The sequence below is a fragment of the Rhinolophus sinicus genome, chromosome 2 (assembly GCF_057876585.1).
Source record: "Rhinolophus sinicus isolate RSI-liver-muscle chromosome 2, RSI-T2T, whole genome shotgun sequence".
NCBI classification, from domain to species: Eukaryota; Metazoa; Chordata; class Mammalia; order Chiroptera; family Rhinolophidae; genus Rhinolophus; species Rhinolophus sinicus.
In genome coordinates, this window is record NC_142502.1 from 137,390,393 (window position 1) to 137,410,149 (window position 19,757).

Genomic DNA, 19,757 nt, shown 5'->3' on the forward strand with positions numbered 1-19,757 from the left:
ACACTTGGTTCATATTAAATTATTGTTACGTATGATAACAGTTCCCTTTCGGAGCAGGTTCTCTATCTAAATTCTTTTAGGCAGTTAGGGGGAAGATTAAAGTTCTCTCAGAGTCTTTTATTTCTTGAAAATAACCAGCTTAAAATAGTATCCTAAATGGCATATTTTGGGGTGATAACGTCTACTTCTCCTCATGACCAACCGGTACAGAAATGTTCATAGCAGCATTATTCATAACAGCTAAAAAGTGGAAACAACAGAATGTCCATCAACAGATGAATGGATAAAATAAGGGATAATATATTCATACAATGGAATATTACTCATCCATAAAGAGGCATAAAGTACTGATACATGCTATAATACAACACGGATAAATCTTGAAAACATCAAGTTAGGTGAAAGAAGCCAGTCACAAAAGACCATATATTGTATCGTTCCATTTATATGAAACATCCAGAGTAGGCAAATGCACACAAAAAGGTAGACCAGTTATTGCCAGGGGATGGGAGGAGGGAGGAATGGTAAATGACTGCTAATGGGTACTGGTTTCTTTTGGGGGTGATGAAAATATTCTAGAATTAAAGAGTGGCGATGGTTACACAACTCTGTGAACATACTTAAAAAACACAACACGAGCATTTTTTTTAAAAGTGTGACTTCTATGCTATATGAAATATATGTCAATTTAAAATTACATTTTTACAATTGCAGCATTCATAGATGTTCCATGCTATCCAGGGAATGTAACCCAAAAGCAAAAATACAAGGCCCGCCCCTCCCCCGCACAACCCTCACCCCACATACCCTCATACCCCCACACCCCACACGTACCCCCACCCCGTCCAGGTCCGCAACTCTACCACCCCTGTGGGAGAAGTAAGGCCCGGATTGAGGGCTGTGACTGGGAGAGGTGATGACTGGGTGAGCTATAAAAGAGGGCGGGGTGAAAAGGGGCGCGTCCAGTCCCTGTCGGGGAGGGGCGGGGCAGAGCGAAGCCTTCTCTCGCGAGATTATGCTGGTTCCGCATTTGAGCTCTCTTAGGTGGGGGAGGCCCGCGAGGTGGGCGCAGCATCTTGCACCGGCTTATACCGGCTCGACCCCGGCTCCGAGCAGCAGAGGCCGGTGCTTCTGCTGTCGGCGGGCTGAGGACTGTGGGCTCCGTCCCGGTTTCCGCGCCGGCTCCGAATCCTGACCGCGGCGGGGGCCAGCCCCCCTCCCGTCCCCTCTGAGGATAGAAGATGAGCTTCCTCTTGTGAGTGCGGCTCGGCTGAGGGGTCTAGACCTGAGGGCTGAGGGCGGGGAAGGGGGGAGAGCGGGGTCTGACGCGAGGGCCGGGCCCGGCGTGGCCGGCGCTTGTTTTGCCCCGGCTCGGGGCCACCGGGCAGGCCAGGACGTGGGCCGAGGCTGACGGTCGAAGCAAAGGAAGTGGAGCGAGAAGGCTGGGGAGCAGACAGGCCCCAAAGCCGGTAGCGCCTCCAAACTTTTCCGCCCGAACGCCCCTGAGGTCGGAAGGACGATCTGGGGGCGGAGCCCCAGGCCCCCCCGCGGGCTCCCCATTTCTCTAGTCTGGTGTCTTTTCTAGTAGCGATTCTTTGCTGACTTAGCTTTTTACTCCACCGTTTGTCCAGCTTTATTAACGTCAGTATTAAATGAACCCAGCGGAAAAATGCCGCCCCAGGAAAACGTGGAGTGCTGCAGTTTGAGAAGCATTGCTCTAGCACCTTATTATTCTCAAGCGGCTCCCTCTACGTAGTATATTGTTTAAATATGTGTTGTATGGTTGGATAAATATCCATTTTAAAAAAGTTACGCACATCACCCACATACTTGACATTTTTATTAAATTTTATTAAGTTACATAGTGTGTCATAACTAGAGTTTATCTACCTAGTTCCTTATTCTGAGAAATTTGGATTCTTTCGCTATTATAAAATAGCACTACTGGAAATATCTTTGTCCAAATCGTTTTTTCCCTCCTTTTGATTATTTTTTAAGGGTATAGGCTCCAAAGTATGTCAGAAAGTCTGTATGATTTAGATGTTAATTACAAATTTCTATATCACTACAGCATTCTCCCCAGTCCCCCAAGTCTTATGAGTTAATGTTTAGTTAGTGGTTTGTTTTTGGACGCACAGTTGCTTGGTTGCTTATTGGACCTAAATGTAAGGCTGTTTATTTCTTTTAAACCTTGTTTTGTTGATGGACAGTTGAGTTTCCACTTTTGGCTTTTATGAATAATGCTGCTATGAACTTTTGTGTACTACAAACTTCTGTATTGGATGTATGTGTTCGTTTCTATTAGCCATATACCTAGAAGTGGAATTGCTGAGTTACTTGGTAACTATGTTTAACCTTCTGAGGAACTGCCAAACTTTCAAATCACTGCACCTTTTTGCATCCCACCAGCACTGTTTGAGTTTCATTTTCCCAGCATCCTTGCTAGCATTTGTTAGTTGTCTTTTGGATTATAATCATCCTAGATGGTTGTGAAATGGTATCTCGTTGTGATTTTAATTCGCGTTTCCCTAATGACTGAGAAGGTAGAACAGCTTTGGGTGCTTATTGGCCACCTGTAAATTTTTTTTGGAGTAATGTCTTCAAATCTTTTGACCATTTTTATTTTTAATTATAGTTGACAACCTTGGATCATTTTTAAATTGGGTTGTCTTTTTGTTTTTGAGTTGTAAGAATTCTTTATCCTGGGTACAAGTCCCTTATAACATCTATGATTTGCAAATATTTTTTCCTATTTTGTGGATTGTTTTCACTGTCTTTTTATTTATTTACTTTTTGGGTTTTCTTTTTTTGTTTTGTTTTCACTGTCTTGACAGTGCCATTTGAAGCACAAAATTCTTAATTTAGATGAAGATCATATTGAATCATGAGCCATCATTCGGTTAGTTTTCCATATGTAGCTTCCTGTCATTCACAGCTTTCTATTTGTGAAGGGCCATTCCTTCTAATTTAGTACTTCCCTATTAAATGTAGGTATTTAGCATGTTAAGAATTTTCCATATTTGATTTCTACTGTTTTTGTAATTCCTTTTTACTTTTTAATCAGCCTTATTTAAAATTCAGATTACTCGGGTAAAGTGAAAGCCCGCAGTTTTTGTTCCCTTACCCCTTCTTAGAAGTAATCACTGTATCCATTCTTTTTTTATTATTTTTTTATTTTTATTGGGAAATATTGGGGAACCGTGTGTTTCTCCAGGGCCCATCAGCTCCCAGTCATGTCGTTGTCCTTCAATCTAATTGTGGAGGGCGCAGCTCAGCTTCAAGTCCAGTCGCTGTTTTCTATCTTAGTTGCAGGGGACGCTGCCTACCATCCCATGTGGGAATTGAACCAGCAACCTTGTCTTTAAGAGCTCACGCTCTAACCAACTGAGCCATCTGGCCGCCCCTAGGTGTATCCATTCTGACACTTGCAATGCATTTACAAAATGGGTTCTTGCTATACATTTGGATTTATGTTTAACCATGTCTTGAGATCTTTACATGTGCATACATGTAGTTCTATCTTGTTCTTGTATCTTGTTCTTAACTACTATAGAGTATGATATGGATGTATCATGGATGTGTCATAGTTTTATTCATTCTTTTAATAAACCTTAGGATTGTTTCCAGGTTTTTTACCATTAAAAGCAATCTTGAAAAACGCATCCTTGTTTTTATCTTGAGAGATACCTAGAAGTGGAAGGGACAGATTGAGGAGCATTTCAGTGTTAACATAACACTGCCATATTGCCCTCCCCCAAACACCTAACACTTTCACCAATAGTGTATTAAAGTACTAATTTCTCTATAACACATTTAATGTAATTAGGTGGTTTTAATTTTTGACACTCAGATTGAGGAAAAATAAATCTTGCTTTAATTAAACAGCCTTTCAGATGTTCGTTGCTCAATGTTATTTTTCCTTCTGAATTGCCTGTTCATCTCCTTAGCCCGTTTTTCTAAAGGGTTCCTTACCTTTTTCTTAACAAATTATATTTTTATTATTCAGCCCATTATTATTTAGTTTATTCTTTGTAATATGTGTTGCTAGTATTTTTTTGGTTACTTGTCTTTTTGCTCTGTTATTAAAATATTAATTGTTATGATTTGAAATCCCTTTTTTTTTTTAAGGTTTCTGGGTTTTGTGTCATGTTAGGAAGACCTTCCTTATGGATAGTGTGAGATAGGAATAAAAACTTGTTCTTTTTTCCTCAGTAACCAGTTGTCTCATTTATTTTTCCTGCTGAAAACTTCAAAATGTGTTACTTCTGCTGTGGTTTGCTTTGTGGCATCCCAAATATTTTAATATAGAAATTGGAGTTTTGAGCTATGTGAACCTTAAGGCTCCCTCCCTCCCAGCACCATTTTTTACAGGTGGAAATTGAGGCCAAAAGGAAGTTTAAATTTCTCAAGCAGTCACAGAGGTAGTGGCAGATCAAGGACTAGAATCCAGGTTTTTTCTTCTTTTGGTTAAAGTGCCCTTTCTATTACACCAGACTGTTGCATGAGACATAGTTAAATTGCCTTCTTTGTGAAATTGTGCTGCTAATCCTGTTTCTTTGTGAAGAAAGAAATTTAAAACATTCTTTCATTGTGATCCGACCACCACCACAGCTAATTCTGTCACTTTCCAGGCAGTATTTTTTATTTTATTTTGCAGAGCAGTTTAATGCCTAAAATTATGCCATTCTACTTCTAGTCCTAAAAATTGATACACTTTTTTCTTTTAACCTAATAGCAGCAGCCGCTCTTCTAAAACATTCAAACCAAAGAAGAATATCCCTGAAGGGTCTCATCAGTATGAACTCTTAAAACATGCAGAGGCAACTCTAGGAAGTGGGAATCTGAGACAAGCTGTGATGTTGCCAGAGGGAGAGGATCTCAATGAGTGGATTGCCGTTAACAGTAAGTTTTTCATAATGTTCAACTTTGCTGGTTTATAGGAGGATTTTCCTAAAATCTTTTTTTTTTTTTAATGAATTTTATTTTACAGGTATAATGGTTGTAATACAGTAGATTATCTGTTAAAGGAACATATACATATATATCTAAAACTGTAGTTCTCTTCAGAGTACTTGGTTGGTTGTAGCTTTTGTGGTTGAGTAGAGACCTGAGGAGAAATGAGGAGTGCTTTGGGGTAATTTCTAGGGAGAATGGAGCTGAGTAGGGTCAAATAAAAGATCAATAAATGCAAAGATTCTATCTGCGGTGAACCATGACTTTGTAGGGAATCCATCTGTATAGTTGTGTTCCCACTGCCAGCAGCTCTCATCTGCCTGTGTACACAGAAAAGTCAATTGCAGTTTGGATCACCAGTCACTTGATTGTTGTGAGTTAGGAATAATCATAGGAAATTGAGAGATTGGAAGAAAAAGGAAGGACCCATGAGCTGAAAGTCACTCAAGTTCAAGAAGACAAAGGCATGACATGGGAGGATATGCTGAGGCTGGAGATTTGAATTACATCATTTCTGAGATGAGATCAGTTCTGGGTGATAAAGGTTTAAATCTATTAAGAATTTCAGATGTTCCAGAATATTTAAAACTTTTTAATGGAAATTTTCAAATATACAGAAGTAGAGAAACTTGTACAGTGAATTCCCAGGTATCCATTATTCAGCTCCAGTAATTATCAATTCATGGCCAATTCATGATTCTTCTATGTATCTCACCCTAATTCTTTAGAAGTGAATCCCAGACATATTATTTTATCTATAAATATTTCAGCATCTCTAAAAGATAGCTCCCCTTTTAAAGATAATTACAATACCATCATTCCTTTGTTATCAAATATCCAATCAGTGTTCACATTTCCTGATTGTCCTGTACAATTTTTTTTATTTTTTTTTAATGTATGGTTGGCTTAAATCAGGATCCAGGAAGCCTGTACATATGTTTCTTAAATCTCTAATGCCTAGGTTTCCCCTCATTATAGTCTTTTTTTCCCTTGCTGTTTTGTTGTTCTTGAAGAAGTCAGTTCATTTGTTCTCCACAGTGTGTATTTTGTTGACCGTATCCCCAAGGCATCCATTATGATGTTCTTTTCCTCCTTTTATTTCCTGTAAATGTTAGATCTGGAGCAGCACTGTCCAGTAGAACTCTCTCTGATGATGCAAATGTTCCATATCTGCATTGGCCATTTAGCACTTGAAATGTGGCTAATGTGATTGCAGAACTGAATTTTAAATTTAATTTCATTTTAATATAAGTAGCCATACTATGTGGCCAATGGCTACCATGCTAGCACAGATTTAGAACTTGAATCAATCAGATTTGATTTTGTTTGTAAGACTACTTCATAGGTGGTGGTATATACTTCCAATAGTGTAGATACTCCCATAGTGTCTAGTTGTCTTTTTATGTGGTATTAATCAGCTGTTGATAATTGTTGCCTTCATCAGCACTGTCTGTTAGAAATACAATGTGTAAGCTACAAATGTAATTTAAAATTTTGTAGTAGACACAATAAAAAAATTTTTGTTTTTCTCAGCTCACTAAAAAGCCATTGTGCATATTACTAAGATAAAAAAAAAAAGCGTGGAACTATGTAAGATGTTATTTTTCGTGTAAGACAGGATAAGGAAATTTAGGGGGCAGGAGACAGGGAGGATTTGGAGTGGTTGGAATTCAGATTTTTCCCCCGCACATTTCTATATATTTTGATATGTGAACCATGTGAAGTATATATATTCAAAAAAGACCCTTTTTTTTCAAACCTTACTCAAATTATCATCTTTTATTCTGAAGGCGTCTGTTGGCCTTCTTCAGCCTTAGATTTTTCTTTGCTCTAGATCAACTGTTTTCAATCCTTTTGGTCTCAGGATCCCTTTATTCTCTTAAAATTTATTGGGAACCCCAAAGAGCTTTTAATTACTGTTTCCCCCAAAGTAGAACTTAGCTGGACAATCAGCTCTAATGCGTCTTTTGGAGCAAAAATTAATCTAAGTAAGACCCAGTCTTATTTTACTATAAGTTCGGGTGTAACATAACATAGAACATAATGTAACATCATTAATATAATATATAACAATATAATATATACCGGGTCTTATTTTATTATAAGAACAGGTATATTATTTATATTATATTATATATTATAATGTATAATATAATGGTCTTATATTTTTTGCTCAAAAAGACGCATTAGAGCTGGTTGTCCGGCTAGGTCTTTCGGGAAAAGGCGGTATTTAGGTTATGTCTAGTGATACTTACTGTGTTAGAAATTAAAACTGAGAAATTTTAAATACTACTGATTTTTTTTGAAAGAACATTATTTAATTGGTTAAAAGAAAAAAGGCAGCTCCTGAAGGTTTAAGTTTTAGGTGTTCAGAAAACTTAACTCAAATACTATACTTATTTTTAAATTTATCTAAAAATTGCAATAATATACCCATTACCTGTTAACATTTTTTTTTTTTTAATGAAAATGAGTATTTTCCAAAATAAATCTTAGTGAGAAGTATGGCATTGTTTTTATATGTTTGTAAATCTTAATGTCTGACTTGATCAGAGACAGCTGGATTCTCATGTCTGCTTCTGTATTCAGTCTGTTGTGGTGGAGCCTGTGGGTAACTCCACTGGGCCTCCTGAGAGAATGAGTGAAAAGAACGATTAAAATAGTTCCAACCTTACAGATTCCCCCCCTGAAACGGAATCCCTGGACCACATTTAGAGAAGAGAAGCTTTAGACCAATAAGCTGGCACTCCATCTGGGCATACTCTTTGTTTTGAATGAATATTGAATGCTTAGTATTACTTTCTTAGAAACATGACTAAGAGAAAGGTTTACTAAAGGGAGTTTTGTACAAAATTCCTTTTGACAAGTGGAACTTTTTAATCTTATTTTAAGAAACTTGGAGAAGGCCTAGTGGATTTTTAGGTACTCCTTTTTAGACAGGGAACTAAAACATTTTTGAAAACTTGTGTGGTTTTAAGGCTTATGTCATTCTCTTTGCACAAGAGTGTATGTCTCACTGATCCCCTTCCTCTTCCATTTTCTTCCAGATCTAGCTGAAGCTCCTTTAGGAAGTACTCCCTGACACCCTCAACTCGTCAATATGTTGCCTTTTCTCTGACCGGTCACACTTATTGTTGGCCTTTGGATACTATCTTCTCATATGTTGCTATTCATCTCTTATAATTGTGTCCCTTCTGTTAGCTGGAGACTCCAGGGCAATGAACATCATCCCATGGCTTTTTTATATCCTTAGTATTCATTAGGCCTCAATTTTTTATGGTGAATTAGATTTTTTAAATGCCTATTAATAACTGATATACTGCCTCCCTCACAATATATTCTATAACACTCTTGTAACAGAGATGGTATTGTTTGGTCCAGATTGATAAGAAGCAATGGATTTTTTTCATTCCCTTGGATGGAATCATTCCCTAACGATGTGGTAGTCACCATTAAGTTAGAAGTGTCTAACTTTTATTTTTCTGCTGTTATATACTGGTTAAAAGTTTAGTATATTTGAAAGTTAACTTCACTTGGGTATGAGAACTTACAAAGAGAAAAAAATTTTCAGTATCTCTCTCTGGATTGTTGAATCTCCCAACAATTTGCATTATCTATTTATCCTTCAACTGAGAGGTCTGATGTTTTGTTGTGCTTACACAGACATTTTAATGCAATTCAGCTTTTATCTTTCCAGCTGTGGATTTCTTCAACCAGATCAACATGTTATATGGAACTATTACAGAATTCTGCACTGAAGCAAGCTGTCCAGTCATGTCTGCAGGTCCAAGGTACTTGTTACTGCCTAGTATATAGGTATTTGAATTACTAAATAAAGCTGATCACTAATTGATAGAAATTAAATAAAGACTTTTTATTTTTCTTACCTGATTCCTTGTGTAAAAACCATCAAATTTTATGAGATCTTGAATACTTACCTATGAGCTTTTAGTTATTAAATACTTTGGCATTTGGTACTTAGGGTTTGATTTTGTAATTGCATTATAGTAAGTGTGAATGTTCAATTGTAGAAGTAAAAGGAAAAAAAATTAGGTTTACCTTGCATTGCAAAAGTTATGTTTTATTTTTCAATTTTATTACAGTATGGTTCCGTTTCTGGTTTTTATTTTTTTTAAATGCTATTTGTGTAATTCTTTTTTTTTCCCCTTCTTCCCCCTCCCCCGCACTCCGGTTCAAGCCGTTGTTTCTCAGTCCAGTGTAGGACACAGCTCCCTGGCCCATGCTGGTATTATGAGCCTTGCGGCCCCACCCCGGCTGAGGCAGGCGGTCTACAGTTGTTGGCCGGCCGCTCAGCGGCTCACCGGCAGCTCTCGCCGGCTGCAGGCCACTTACGGCAGCACGCAGTAGTCACACAGTAGTCATGGCAGCCTGCGGTAACTTACACCAATGTCTGGGTGCTCACGGCAGCCCTGCTCCAGGGAGAGCTGTTGTTCACAATCTTAGCTGTAGGGGGCGCAGCTCACTGGCCCATGTGGGAATCGAACCAGTGACGACATCGGCGTTAGAAGCACTGCGCTGTTTCTGGTTTTTAAATCAATTTCTTAAAAGAGTTTTTAGTTGATTCTTTAGTATTTGATTATTTTTTTCTTGTGCTGATTTTGTGTTAATTACTTCCAAATAGTGCTGCTTCAGTTATCTGGCTTAAAGATGCTAGAAAAATTTGTCTATAACAAATTTCAAGAAATATTTGAGAAAGAGGTGGAACTCTTTGTCATCCTTAATGTTGGCAAGGTGTGATGGGATTAATGTTTTAGTCTGTTTCCATCTAATCTTTTCCCTATAGTAGATGGCTGATTTTATGTGATAATAGATGGTATCAAGATATTTACCTCTTGGGAAAAATTGTCTATTCTGAATTTGAAGTTGCTACAGGTATAAAGGGTAAATAGATCCCTAACGAGTTTGTAGTCCTATTTTTATTATAGTATTTCAGGAGAGATGTTTTTATTTTGTGTTGTTTTAAGTTTCATTTCTCAAACTTTCTTAAAAGAAATTTAAGTAAAATAAGTAGGAAAATTAAAGTTATCTATGGCTTAAATGCTTTACACAGTGAAGTTTGTATAAGTTTTGTTAATCGTTCTAACTCAGCAAAGGTGAGGGGGGGAAAGATGCATGCCTAACTAAGGATGTCTTTAACACCCTTTTCAAGAAACAGGGTTTTATAATCTTGACTCACATGGTAATAACTTGATGGCCAAGGACCTCAGAATGTGCTGATCCATCAGCTCCTTCCCCAGGCCTCTGCACCTTTAGCCTAACAGACAGGAATGCAGTTCCTTTATTTTTCCCAGGGCTGTGTTAGAAAACATCCATTCTGGCACTGCCAGCTGCCACATCATCTTCCTTTCCTCTTCCTTTCCTCCGGTATAACCATCACATTTCAGAATCATTCTATAGGAAGCTCTCAGTAATCTTCAGTGTATGTTTAGGTAATTTACTAAAGATACGCATAACTTCCGTTGACAAAATGTGAACCTACTTTGATTATAAGTTGCACCTTTGTTGATGTTTTTGATAACTTGATCAGTAAAACCTTTCTCTCTTCAGATATGAATATCATTGGGCAGATGGTACTAATATTAAAAAGCCAATCAAATGTTCTGCACCAAAATACATTGACTATTTGATGACTTGGGTTCAGGATCAACTTGATGATGAAACTCTTTTTCCTTCTAAGATTGGTGAGTTAAGGTTGTAGAACTGTTTTTCTTTTTAAATAATAAATGTGTTCTTTTTAAAGCTGTTACTTTAAGAAAATGTAACAGATTGCCAAATTTCTATCCAAAAATAGTATAAATGTATACTCCCTTCAGACATGTTTGTGTCTGCCTATGTTTCTTCACCAATACTGGTTGTTACCATTTTTTAAATCTTTCATAATTTGGGCACATACATTAGTTTTAAGGTACATTTTAAAAATATTGATGAGATTGAACATTTTATGGTTTATTAATCATTGTGTTTTCTGTTTCTATCCTTTGTCCATTTCTTTGTATGTTAAGGATATTAGCTCTTTGTCATACATGTTCTATGTATTTTTCTCCAGGTTGCCTTTTGTCTTGTGTTCATGAGGTACTTTTACTATATATAACTTTTCTTATTTTGTCCTATTAATCTTTTCTTTAATGATGTCTAGAATTTAATCAGTGATTAGAAAGGTGTTCCCTCCTTCAGTATTATAAAAATATTTGTCCATATTTTCATTTTAGTACTTCTTTAGTTTTGTTTTCACATTTAAATCTTGTCAGGAATTTTTTTTCTCTTAATGTTCCCTTCATTTTTTTTTCCTATTATAAATGCTAGTCAGTTTGTCCAGTGCTATTTGTCAAATACATGTGTCTTTTCTCCCCTGATTATCAGAGTGCTACATATTTTGGAGTCTTTTAATCCCTTTATCTGTTCCCCACTGTTTTAATTAACCATGGCCGTACATCTTTGAGCATCTTGTAGGGCTAGTCTCTCTTCCTTGCTCTTCTTTTTCAGAATATTCACGGCTCTTCTGGGATATTTGTTCTTCCAAAGAACTTAGAATCATTTTGTCAAGGTTAAAAAAAAGAAACTTTGTGAGATTTTGATTATGATTTCATTCAATTTTTAGATTAACAGGGTTTCTTGTTCTCTTGACAATACTGTCTATCTAAGAACAAGGTATATTTCGTCATTTATTCATGTCTCTTATTATTCCTCTTGTAAAATTCTGTAGTTTACTTTATGCTAATTCTTCAAGTTTCTTAAGATTATTTCTAGGCATTTAATATTTTTTATTGATATCTGGTTTCTAACTAGTTATTGTTTAGTATATAGAAAAGATGTTGGTTTTTATATAAATTTTATAATTGACCATCAGACTTTGATTGTTTCTGTTGATTTTCTTGAGTTTTTTAAGAATACAGTTACATCATACTGAGATAATAATTTTGCCTCTTCCTTGTGATATGTATACTTCTTGTGTAACTCTTACCTAATTGCACCAACTGGTATTTTCAGAGCAGTGCTGACTAATGGTGATGACGGCAAACATCCTTTTCTTGCTTCCTTATACGGGGGCTGCCAAAAAATGTATACACATGACTTGTATTCATCTTTTGTTATCAGTATATATTGAGTATTACAATTTTAATACAGTTTTTCCTTTCTTAAAATGTCTCTACATTGTTTTGGCACCCTGTGTATGTGAGTGCTTCTAGTACTTCAGCATTAAGCAGGAATCTTGCTTTTGGTGAGAGGTGTGTGAATTTTTTTAGGTCAGGTATGGTTGTAGAATTTTGCCAGATACCTTTCCTGTATCTGTTGTTGATGACCATAAGGTTTTTCCATTACTTTTTTAATGCTCTCCTGGAAGAGTATTTTTTATTTGCTAATACTTGGATTAAGATTTTGGCATTGGTATTCATGGATGACATTAGTCCTTGTCATTTTCAGTTTAAGGTTGTCTTACGAAGAGCGTATTGTGGGATTCTGTCTTGTCTGTTCGCGCCGCTTTAACAAAAATGTCAGAGGCTGTATGGCATATAAACAACGGAAATTTATTTCTCACACTTCTGAAGGCTGAAAGTCCAAGATCAGGGCGCCAGCATGGTTGGGTTCTGGTGAAGGTCCAGTTCCAAACTGCAGACTGCTGACTTCTCACCTATCTTCACAGAGAGGAAGGGCGATCTCTCTGGGGCATCTTTCATAAGGACACTAATTTCATTCACAAGGGCTCTGCCCTCGCGACCAATTCACCTCCCAAAGGCTCCACCTACTAATGTCATCACCCAGGAGGTTAGGACTTCATCATAAGGATTTTGCTGTGGGAGGACACAAACATTCAGACCATAGCAGAGTTCTTTTTTTGTAGTCTAATCAGAGGCTCTTTCAGGAGAAAAATTTATATCATGTCGTTACACTTGGTCTGTTTGCTGTTGGTGAGCTTTTCCGTTCTATTAAACCTTTTATTTCCTTTTTCACTGATTCATTGTTGTATGTTGACTATGCGTGACTGTTTCTGTTCAATTGAGCTTGGAAAGCTTGAGCTTAGATTAAAACAAATTATATTTCTTTATTCAAGTTTTCCTCTTATGGAGGATAAAGAATATTTTTGACTTTATTCTCTTTTCAGCTTCCCATTCTACAATAATTTATCCTAATGTTCTGGAATTCTTTTCTACCTAATTATTATCCACGTCTTACTTATGCCGGTTATTTATTCATATTCGGTGAATCTTCATTATTCATTTTTAAACTAATATATCCAAGTTGTTACTGTTCCTTTCATTAGCAAGATCTTGCCCATTTGTAAATTCTGAGCGAAAAGGAGTTTGACTTAAAATCCATATTATAATACATAAAAACAAAATCCCAGTTCAGAAAACATGCCCATAAGTTTCAGAATAATGTTTGAAAGGGCAAGTTGTCAGCCCAGACTGGGGGTGGGGGAACCCCCCACAAAAATCAGCTTCTGAGAGCAAAAGATACTAAAGTTCAAGCTATTGAGGACTGATTGAGAAATAAAACACAGAGAAGGAGAAAGAGTTTTTAGCCTTTATCCTCTGAAAGATTAAAGAAAGTTTCAAGAGTAATGTTCTGGAACAGACGTTTAAGGCCAACTAATCTAGGTTACTTTGGAAGCAGATGCCTTCTTCTGTGTTTATTTACTATACTCAGTGCCATTTGTCTTGTCTTTTTCCTATCCCTACCTTCTAAGAGACTTTGGTCTTGTCAACCAAAATTCTCAGCAATGTAACCAGTCACATCCCCACCTGCACTGTTTGGAGAGATTACCAAACCCGTTCCCAGTTCTTTTCTAAGGAGGTGTTTATTTTCTTTGAAAAATAGGGAGCTGCCTTTCCTCCTTTTTTTCAGGAAGTATATGCCCTTCTTAGACTACAAGAAAATGAAAATAGCACTTTTAAAAAATTAAAAAGTTGGGGACTTCTAGTTTAAGAAAGAAAACTAGCTTTTCAGAGTAATTCAGAAGATAAAATACTTTTTATTTGTGAATAGTAAATTATGATGTCTCAGAATGTGCTCTTTTTTTTTCTTTTGCTTATGAGAGTTTCCAGTCCTAGCTGAGTATGTAAAAAAATTTTTTAGAGTTACAAATAACAAAGAGTAAAAATTTTCTGTTTATAGTCAAAATGCTTATTCTTGTTGCAGTTAAGCTTAAGAAGAAACTCTTCACTATTAAACAACTAAAATTATGTTTATTTTAACTTTGATTCAGTAGCAGCGTATATAACTTTTGATACCTGTGCCTGCTATTCTAAGGCAGTTAGAAAAAGTGTGGTGTGTGAACATAACCTCATATACTTAGGTTTGGGATTCTGTTTTCCCTTGTCTTTGAAAAAATATATGAAAATATCGGCTTGTATTTGTGAATGTGTATGTTTCTGTGTTGGAGTTGCTCTTGGCTGTGTCTAAACTTGCTGCTGTTCAATTAGATAAAAGACTAATGGATATATATGTATATTTGATTATAGGTGTCCCATTTCCCAAAAACTTTATGTCTGTGGCAAAGACCATTCTAAAGCGTCTGTTCAGGGTTTATGCCCATATTTATCACCAGCACTTTGATTCTGTGATGCAGCTGCAAGAGGAGGCCCACCTCAACACCTCCTTTAAGCACTTTATTTTCTTTGTTCAGGTAAGTTGAACCTGTTGACTTCTGTGTCCTTTGAATTGGACACATTTGACTTGATAACTTTATTTAATAAAGAGCGACTTATAGAATCTTATTTATATATGTAGAGCTAAGTATAAGCAGGGTTCTCTTTTCTGCATTGTTTATCTTAATGACGTGTGTAGCAGCATAGAAAGCATCACCCCCCATTTTGGGCTTTCTGCCTCTGGCTGCCCAGATCTCTGGTTAGGATATGACAAGGAACACCGAAACCCCAAGAAAGCTTGTTAATACCCTTCAGTTCCATTGCCACTGCTGTGTGAAGGGATGCTATGAAAAACACCTGCGGTTGGCTTGTTTCATGAGATGTTTATGCCTAGAAGAGAAACTTTTAGAAGAACCTGTTAGCTGCTATCATGGATTGAGTTTCCAGAAGTCCCATCTCAGGCCAAATCTTATGAAATCAGTAGCTAGAAACTTAATAAAGGGCCACCCCTTTCAGAAATGTGGCCCATTGCCTTATGGGCCTTAAGTTGGAATTGGAACTTTTAAAAATCAAAATAATTCACATTGCAAAAGAAATAAAAGAATTGGGACTTCTTTAGCCTCACTTTAGGGATATATAATTATGCAAAATACAAATGTATCTAGATACTATTTTTTGGTGGAAAAACCAGTAGCTTTGTAGTAAGTATTGTGTATTAGAATTCTGTGTGTCACACAAAGGAGAATGTATTGTACTCTTCTCTGTCTTCCTTCTGAGATTGTTGCAGGGCATAGCTATGTATACAATATAGCTATAGATACAGCTATATGAAAGGAAAAGATCCACTGCTCAGAGGTGGCCACTATCAAAGGTTCAGTGTATAGTTTTCAAATAATTTCTATGTAAATACAAACATACAGTTTTGATTTTAGTGTTTTACACAGTGAGCATCATGCTAATAATGTACAATTGCTTATTTAGTAAGTTCCTTATATTTTAAAAAGGGGAGTAAAAAAATCACATTTTAAAATGTTCACAGAGATCATTTCATCATTCTTTCAGATTTCAGAAAACTAGGGTTGAGAGTCCCTTCTCTGAATGGTATTGACAGAGTTTTAATTTCAGATCTATTTTTAAATTTTATTTTTTCTCTTTTTAGGAGTTTAATCTGATTGATAGGCGTGAGTTGGCACCTCTTCAGGAATTGATTGAGAAGCTTGGATCGAAGGACAGATAAATGTTTCTTCTACAACACAGTTATCCTCTTGCTTCATCTAATGCTGTAGAGCTATCTCGTTGCTGTCTGTTATAAACTAGTGATATAAACTTTGTAACAGGATAAAAAGACACCCATTGTCTGAGTCTACTGATAAAAATTGTCCCGAAGGTTGGTTGGCCTAATATCTTCAGAGTGAGAAATGCAGGACACAGCCAAATCTGAGGCACTGTGTGACCACTCCTGTTATTGTCACAGAATCACACTTGATTTATGTGATTATTAACCTGTAGTTTATCAGTTTACTTACTATTCTTTTATTGAAGATTTAGTCTTTTTCAGGTTACAGTATAATGGATATTAAGAATTTCCATCAATAATTTATTAATAAGTTTCCACAACAAATTTCCTCATAACACAATCAGATCAGTTTTATTCTGCTTTTATTTTACAAATAGAAGGGATGTTTTTAAGTTTCCTTAAGATTTAGAATATGTGTGTCACTTTGGATAAGCTTTTAGTTTGAAGTTGTACACTAGTGTTTTTATAGATAATACATGTATGTATATTTTTTCAAAATCCACAATTGCAATTTAAATCATCATATGTGTGGCAGTAACCAAAGTTATTTCAAAAATTACTTTATTTTTTAATCTTTATTTGGGATTTTCTTCATATATGAACCTAAATGTTTAGGAGTGTGTATCAGAAATAATTTTTTAAGGCATCTAAGGATGGTCTTGTAGGTTTTTATTTTGAAATACTTCATTCAGATTAATTTTAATATGCAGCTTCAGGCTGAGAAAAAGAAAACTGGCAAAAATTTATGACAAATTTAGATCTCAAAACCACTATCTTCATTCACATTGTCTTTCAGAGGCCTTGAAATTCCAGATAAGAGAATGGAACAAAGTATTCCGATTACTTGATTATTTTGTTTTGAGTTTCCCTTTTTTAAAAAAATCACTCCTATATGTTTTTATTGTGACTTGAGACTTAGTTAAGAGTAATATAGAAATGCACAAACTTTATCCCAATAAGGATAAAACTTCAGGAAAACCGTAATTAAAAAAAAACCTTGAAAGGTGTACACATTTTATAACAGCTAAAAGTTTGGTGTGTTACCTATTCGTGTGTGTGTGTGTGTGTGTGTGTGTGTGTGTGTGTGTGTGTGTGTGTTTAAAGGAGACAAAAATGGGAAGAATAAGTAAAAGAAAAAGTCTGTTGAGCCCCCATTGGGGCTTCATCCTGTTATAATTGTTTTTGGATCAAAACTTGAAATTCTGTTTCTATTGGGATTAAAAGAATCTTTCTCATTAGTGAAGAAAAGATCTGATTTTCATTAGGTTTCTGACAGTTTAAAAATGTACTGACCACAGGTACACTAAAGACTTGCAATGTTGGCGCCACTTGGTCAGCATTCTGATGCAGAGCTGTGACTTTTACAAAGTACTCACCAACTTCCTTGATGGCTTTGACAAAGGTTAGTTTTGACAGGGTTTTTTGGATATTTATTTTTATTATTCCACTAGAGTATACAAGAAAAGAATTGCTTAGAAACTTCATTTTTATAACAATTTCAATAAATTCTTAAACATACAGAATTTTAAAGGAAACAACATTTTATTTGATTTAGGCAGAAACAATACCTCATTGTTTCAGGAATTAAAGAGTGGAATAATCAACTATGGAAAAAAGAGAAAAGCCTTCTATGGGAAATTCCACAATCCACAGTTTAAGTTTATTCAAACTTATGTCAGGTGGTTTGTATGTTTATATTGATCATTTACAAATAAGAAAGCAAGTTTCTAAATGCCATCTAGAGTGTTAACTGCCTCTTGACTTTAAACATTGTTGGCTTTAATTAAGTCTGCAAAGAATGAAATTAGATTTAACTAGGGTTATACCCTCATCATCATTTCTAGTATTTCAAATATTCTCAACAAAAGGGTTCTCACTTTTTCCCATTTATTTTCAGTGATAGAAATCCTCCCTCTCTTCATGACTCAGCCCTAAAACGAACCAAAGATGGTCATGTTAGAATAGTAGTAAAGGCCTCTTATTAATAAAACATAAAATTGTTGGTAATTTGAGAGTCAGAATGTCCTCTTTTTAACAAAAAAATATTGGAATATTACCAGGTTCCCAAGCTAATCTGGTTTAACCAACAGTGCATCTAAACATTAGTGTTAACATTTGTTTACATACAATGATAACAGAGTTGAAGAGGGAATTGGAGGAAGGGGAGAGGATGACACTTCCCTGACTTGGCTAGAGGGCCAACCTTGGATAAGACTTGGAAGAAATCAGTCTGTTTTTGACTCCTCTCACTTTTGATTTATCTCCCTGTGCCCAGGGTCTGTCTGTTCACAACACTCCCTTCCCTGCCCCCTCCCAATCATAAGGCATCTCTCAGTGTCTGTCTGATTCGCTGCTCCTCACACAACAGTCATGGGGTGGAGAGGACTTTGTAAATTACGCAGTTAATCCTTTGGTGCTTTTATTTCCAGGCCTTTAAAAAAACTTTTGGACAATGAGATGCAGATATTTGTTTGAATATTGAAACTTCCTTGTGCTACAGTTTTTGTATTGACAGCCAAATGTATCCTTCTCCAGACTGAATAAAGGGATTTTAGAGGGCTGCCAGCTAACAAAGTATTTCCTTTCATTTTAGACTTGTAGAGCCCTAGCTCATGTAGCTGCCTGCTCAAGAAATGCAAATCTGTATTCATCATAACTCTGATAACAACAAAAGGAAAGTTTTCTTAGTGTGAGACAAGAGGAGTAATCCTGGTGGTGGTTTGAACTTTTTAATCACTGTTGTGCTTTTCTCAGAGCAGTGAGGTTACACAAGAAGTGGAGCTTCTGAACTTAACGTTATTACCTCATAAGCGTAAACAAATCGGGCCCAGAGTGTAAGTCCTAGAAATTTGTGTCCAGGCAGCCCCAGTCATGGCGCTGGTGTTAACCTCTGCCTGGTTATAGGAGGCTCTCCTGTCTGTAGAACTCTGGCCTGAAAAATGCCGGCTGGGACACCAAACTGAGCACCTTCAACAGGAACATTTCCTCCTCATACCTGTTCAGTAAGTGAATTTGATTTTTACTGTTGTCGAATTCTGACAAAGGGAAAATAGTTGTCCCTCAGTCTTCCTGTGTTTTTGTGATACTTCAGACTGTAAAACACTTTGAAGATACTCCATGCAATAGCAGTAATTTTATTGAAGCAACTGCATTGAAATTCACTTGGGTTTTCTCATCACATTCTGTTCCAAACGCATATTCTGTAAATCCAAATGGATTGCTAGTGTGCTATAGATTTATTATAGCACAACATTCTATGGTCTACGTCAAAAAATAGCTTGCATAAGTTTTGGTTATCGAAACTATTCTTAAATGTTCTTTACATGAAAATTTATGTTGTATTTTTAAACCTTTAGGGGCTTTATCTATTTTTCTAAGTCAGTTAACTGTACTTTAAAAAAAATATTTTGTATCTACTTTTGTAATTTCATCAGAATAAAATATATTGAAAGAAAAATGACTGATTTAAGTGTCTCAGCACACGTACTTGTGAAACTTCAGATTCTTGCAGCTTCTGTGGAAAGTTGTTTTTGCATATGATTTAGTAGGTAAGACATTTTCTTTTTTTTTTTTTTTTTTTTTTTTTTTAACAGGACTTTATTGGGGAACAATGGTCAAATTGTTGTCCTTTCAGTCTTAGTTGTGGGGGGTTCTGTTCAGCTTCAAGTTGTTGTTCTTTCAGTCTTAGTTGTGGAGGGCGCAGCTCAGCTCCAGGTCCAGTTGCCGTTGCTAGTTGCAGGGGGCGCAGCCCACCATCCCTTGCGGGAGTCGAACCGGCAACCTTGTGGTTGAGAGGACAGGCTCCAACCAACTGAGCCATCCGGGAGCTCAGCGGCAGCTCAGCTCAAGGTGCCGTGTTCAATTTTAGTTGCAGGGGGCACTGCCCACCATCCCTTGCG

The 19,757-nt window shown here is 36.4% G+C and overlaps 1 protein-coding gene across 2 annotated transcripts; it reads left to right on the plus strand.

The window, feature by feature from the left end:
• The first annotated feature begins 1,004 nt into the window (after positions 1–1,004).
• MOB1A (MOB kinase activator 1A) lies at positions 1,005–19,315 on the plus strand. 2 transcript variants are annotated; one of them, XM_019750335.3, is made up of 6 exons: positions 1,005–1,255; positions 4,739–4,902; positions 8,651–8,744; positions 10,522–10,655; positions 14,436–14,599; positions 15,721–19,315. In XM_019750335.3, exons 1-6 carry the CDS (start codon positions 1,242–1,244, stop codon positions 15,796–15,798), a joined length of 648 nt encoding a protein of 215 aa, XP_019605894.1. In that variant the 5' UTR covers positions 1,005–1,241; the 3' UTR covers positions 15,799–19,315. The 2 variants fall into 2 exon arrangements, with proteins under 2 accessions (XP_019605894.1, XP_019605892.1); XM_019750333.3 differs by having other exon boundaries at positions 1,008–1,255; positions 4,736–4,902.
• Positions 19,316–19,757: the final 442 nt, after the last annotated feature.